Raw genomic sequence first — 3,608 nt, 5'->3', positions numbered from 1 at the left:
CTTCCCATGTTCCAGTTTGTGCCCATTGCCCCTTGTCCTCTCACAGGGCACCACTGAGAAGGGTCTGGCCCCCTCCTCTTGACACCCACCCTTCAGATATTCATAACCATCAATGAGATCCCCTCTCAGACTTCTCTTCTCCAGACTGAGCAGCCCCAGCTCTCTCAGCCTCATCAGATGTTCCTTCACCATCCCTGTAGCCTCCGTGTGACTCTCTCTGGTCCATCCCTGTCCCTCCTGAACTGGGGAGCCCAGAACTGGACACAAACTCCAGATGTGGCTTCACCAGGGCAGAGTAGAGGAGCAGGAGAACCTCCCTGACCTGCTGGACACACTATTCTTGATGTATCCCTTCTTGGCCACAGGGGCACATTGCTGTCCCATGGATAGCTAATTGTCCACCAGGACTCCAAGGTCCTGCTTTCTAGCAGGTCATTCCCAACCCCCTGAGCAGGCTGGGGATACTCACTGGGCACTGGTCTGAGCACGTCAGGGATGAGAATCTCCACCAAGGCCTGGTACAAGATGTGGTCACAGCTCCTCATCCATTTGAGGATGGGTTCATACTTGCACAGGGTGATCAGCTTGTCCCTTGGGAGGGTCCCTTCGTGCTCCTCTTCGCTGTGGGAGCAGGAGGGAGGCAGCATCAGCAGCAGGGTTTGCATTCAGTGCTTTCCCCCTTCCTCTCGATTTCTAATCCCAGTTTTGAGCAGGAAAACCCCATTCCTGGTCCTTTGAAAAGGAAGTATCTGCTTATCTGTGCAGGTCTTGCCTGACCCTGCAAGCCTCCCTGTCCATGGGGTCAGAGCTCTGAGGAATTTCTGCTTCTGCTTCTTTGGTCTGGAACCTCAGGTGCCTCTCACCCACCCCTGGGCATGAGTAGCTGGAACTGCCCTTGAGTGGAGACATTTCAGCAGGCAAAGGTGTAGCTGGTTCCCTCCTACAGACCCAGCTGCTTCCAAAACATTCCTGCCTCTCCCCCCTGCACTAAAGCTCCTCAGCTGTAGAAGTGGGGACAAATGTTTGCAGAGCAGGTTGGTGGAGCAGGTTACCTGGTACTGACAGATCCTACAAAGGGTTTTGAGGTGTTTTAGAATGGTTTGAGTGGGAAGGGACTATCAAGATCATTCAGTCCCACCCCCTGCATGGGCAGGGACACCTCCCACCAGCCCAGGCTGCTCCAAGCCCCATCCAACCTGCCCTTCAACACTGCCAGGGATGGGGCAGCCACAGCTTCCCTGGGCAACCTGGGCCAGGCTCTCACCACCCTCACACTCCACAATTCCCTCCTCATGTCTCACCTCAATCTCCCTCTGCCACTTTTCATCCATCCCCCCTTGTCCTCTCACATCAAGCCCTTGTCAAAAGGAAAGACTTCCAGGTCCTACAAAGCCCTCAACACGCCCTAATGAAGCTGAAAATCTTTTGTGCATTTTTAAAATGATAAAATACCACTAAAAAATGGAGGACTGGGGAAGACTGGGAGCCCAGCAGCCCTACCTGGATGGCAGGGCAGTAGAGCCTTCACTAGGTGGGGTTTTAGGATTCCAGAAGGATTGCCACAGTTTCTCAATATAGTGAAATTGAAGGTTCATCACAACATCCAAAGTGGCCTAATAACAAAGAGGACAACTCATGAGCTGCTCTGCTGGCATCCTGTGACACAGTGTGAGCATCAATTTGATGTCCTGCCTTTTAGATTAAATCATTTACAAGACAAATAATGGCAAATGTCATTGTTTTAAAAATCATCATAGAAACCAGGTCACAAAGTGCAAGAGTAGAGTTGTAATACCTGGCAGATCAAGCATTCCCTGCATAGACCTGCTTTCCTAAAAGCAGGAGATGAGGGCAGCACATGAATCTGTCCCACATCAATTAGTAAATCCATTCAAAATGTTGAAAAGTATCACCTCACAGTGTCGCCTGTAAAGAAGCTGCAGAGTTTTCACATCATTCATGGTGACTCCTTCTTGCAGGAGGACATTACCTAGGTCAGGGGCTGGGAACTCAGGAAAGACATGGGTTACATCTAGGGGGAAAAGAAATTTGGGAAAGATGGGGAGAGTCAGGAGCAGCCAGGCAGGATGAGTCCAAGGTGCTGGTGTGTGGCTTTCATGAAGAATTCCCTCCTCATGTCTCACCTCAATCTCCCTCTGCCACTTTTCATCCATCCCCCCTTGTCCTCTCCCTCCCTGCCCTTGTCCCAAGTCCCTCCCCAGCTTTCCTGGAGCCCCTTCAGGCACTGGAAGCTGCTCTAAGGTCTCCCTGGAGCCTTCTCTTCTCCAGGCTGAACACCCCAACTCTCCCAGCCTGGCTCCAGAGCAGAGCTGCTCCAGCCCTTGGATCATCATCATACCGTATATACATACACTATATATAGTGTATATCAATAAACAAATAATCAAATAATGAAATTATACTTCCTTCTTCTTCATCTCCATATATTATGTAAATACAGTATATATAATGTATCTCAATAAACAATTAAACAATAAAATAATGAAATAATACTTCTTCATCATCATATATTATGTAGATACACTATATATAGGGTACCCCAGTAAACAATTAAATAATGAAATTATACTTCTTCATCATCTTCATGTATTATGTACATACACTATATTTAGTGTATCCCAAAACCCAATTAAATAATCAAATAATGAAATAATAATACTTATTATTTATATTAATATATACTATATATCATCTATACAAGAGCTTATTAGAATATATACATAGTATCTACACACCATATATATTATGTACACTATATATATGTGTGTATATATACACCATATACATCCCATGTGTCTATATATATATATATATACACACACACCATATATACAATGTGCGTATAGAAATATATGATAATGTAGGTTGATTGGAGAAGCAGGGGCTGCTGGGACAAGGTGTCCCCTCCTTCTCACAGCCCCAGGATGGAGATGCCCACCAGCCTGCCCCAGTGTCCTCACCTATGAACTGCTGGTGGTGTTGGCTCTGAGCAGCCACCGACTGCTCCGGCGTGGTGTGCAGGGCAGTGTTGGAGCCACTCTCTGCCACCCCATCCATCTTCTGCACGGGTCTGTACCTACATGGAGAGAGGGTGGGTTGGGGTTCAGGCAAGCACGAGCAAAGGTGGGACATTTCAGATGCAAGGTGGTGATGCAGAGTTTTGGGTTGGTCATGGAACACGTGGGGTTACGCTGCAGGGCTGAGCATTTATATCCCCCCTTGAGTGGAGGGGGGAATTGAGAACCTGCTGTTGGAAAGCACTGCCCAGGGCAGAATTAAAGGGGCTAAGAAGTTTGGCCCAAGGTGACACCAAAAAAAAAAAACCCAACAAGAAAATAAGGATGACACAGAATCTCCAAGGCTGGAAAAGACCTTGGAGATCAAGTCCAGCTCCTCAGCGGCCACTGACCTGCAGCTCCCAAGTCAAGTCTCAAGGTGGGATCTGCAGCTATTTTTGGGGAAGTCCCCTTGCCCAGAGCAGCACTGGGGGCACCACCAGTGAGCTCCAAGTCTCCAGGACCACCTACCTCTGTTTCTGGTGGATGGGCTGCTGCCTCATGGCCATGTACTGGGTGTCCTCCTGCAGG

General features: G+C 48.3%; 1 protein-coding gene across 1 annotated transcript in view; it reads right to left on the bottom strand.

Annotated features, from left to right (window-relative positions):
* RFX2 (regulatory factor X, 2 (influences HLA class II expression)) overlaps nt 1–3,608 on the bottom strand; it is a 26,977-nt gene that overhangs the window by 7,427 nt on the left and 15,942 nt on the right. Inside the window, 6 exon segments of the mRNA XM_010005574.1 lie at nt 470–621; nt 1,501–1,613; nt 1,914–2,032; nt 2,982–3,097; nt 3,549–3,605; nt 3,607–3,608. The exon segment at nt 3,607–3,608 is cut by the window's right edge and continues 49 nt beyond it. Of these exon segments, the coding sequence (XP_010003876.1) occupies nt 470–621; nt 1,501–1,613; nt 1,914–2,032; nt 2,982–3,097; nt 3,549–3,605; nt 3,607–3,608 (559 nt within the window).

The sequence above is a fragment of the Chaetura pelagica genome, unplaced genomic scaffold, assembly GCF_000747805.2.
Source record: "Chaetura pelagica isolate M959 unplaced genomic scaffold, ChaPel_1.0 scaffold741, whole genome shotgun sequence".
Lineage (NCBI taxonomy): Eukaryota > Metazoa > Chordata > Aves > Apodiformes > Apodidae > Chaetura > Chaetura pelagica.
Note: the sequence above shows the minus strand (reverse complement) of the source record. Positions and strands in the feature narration are given on the sequence as shown.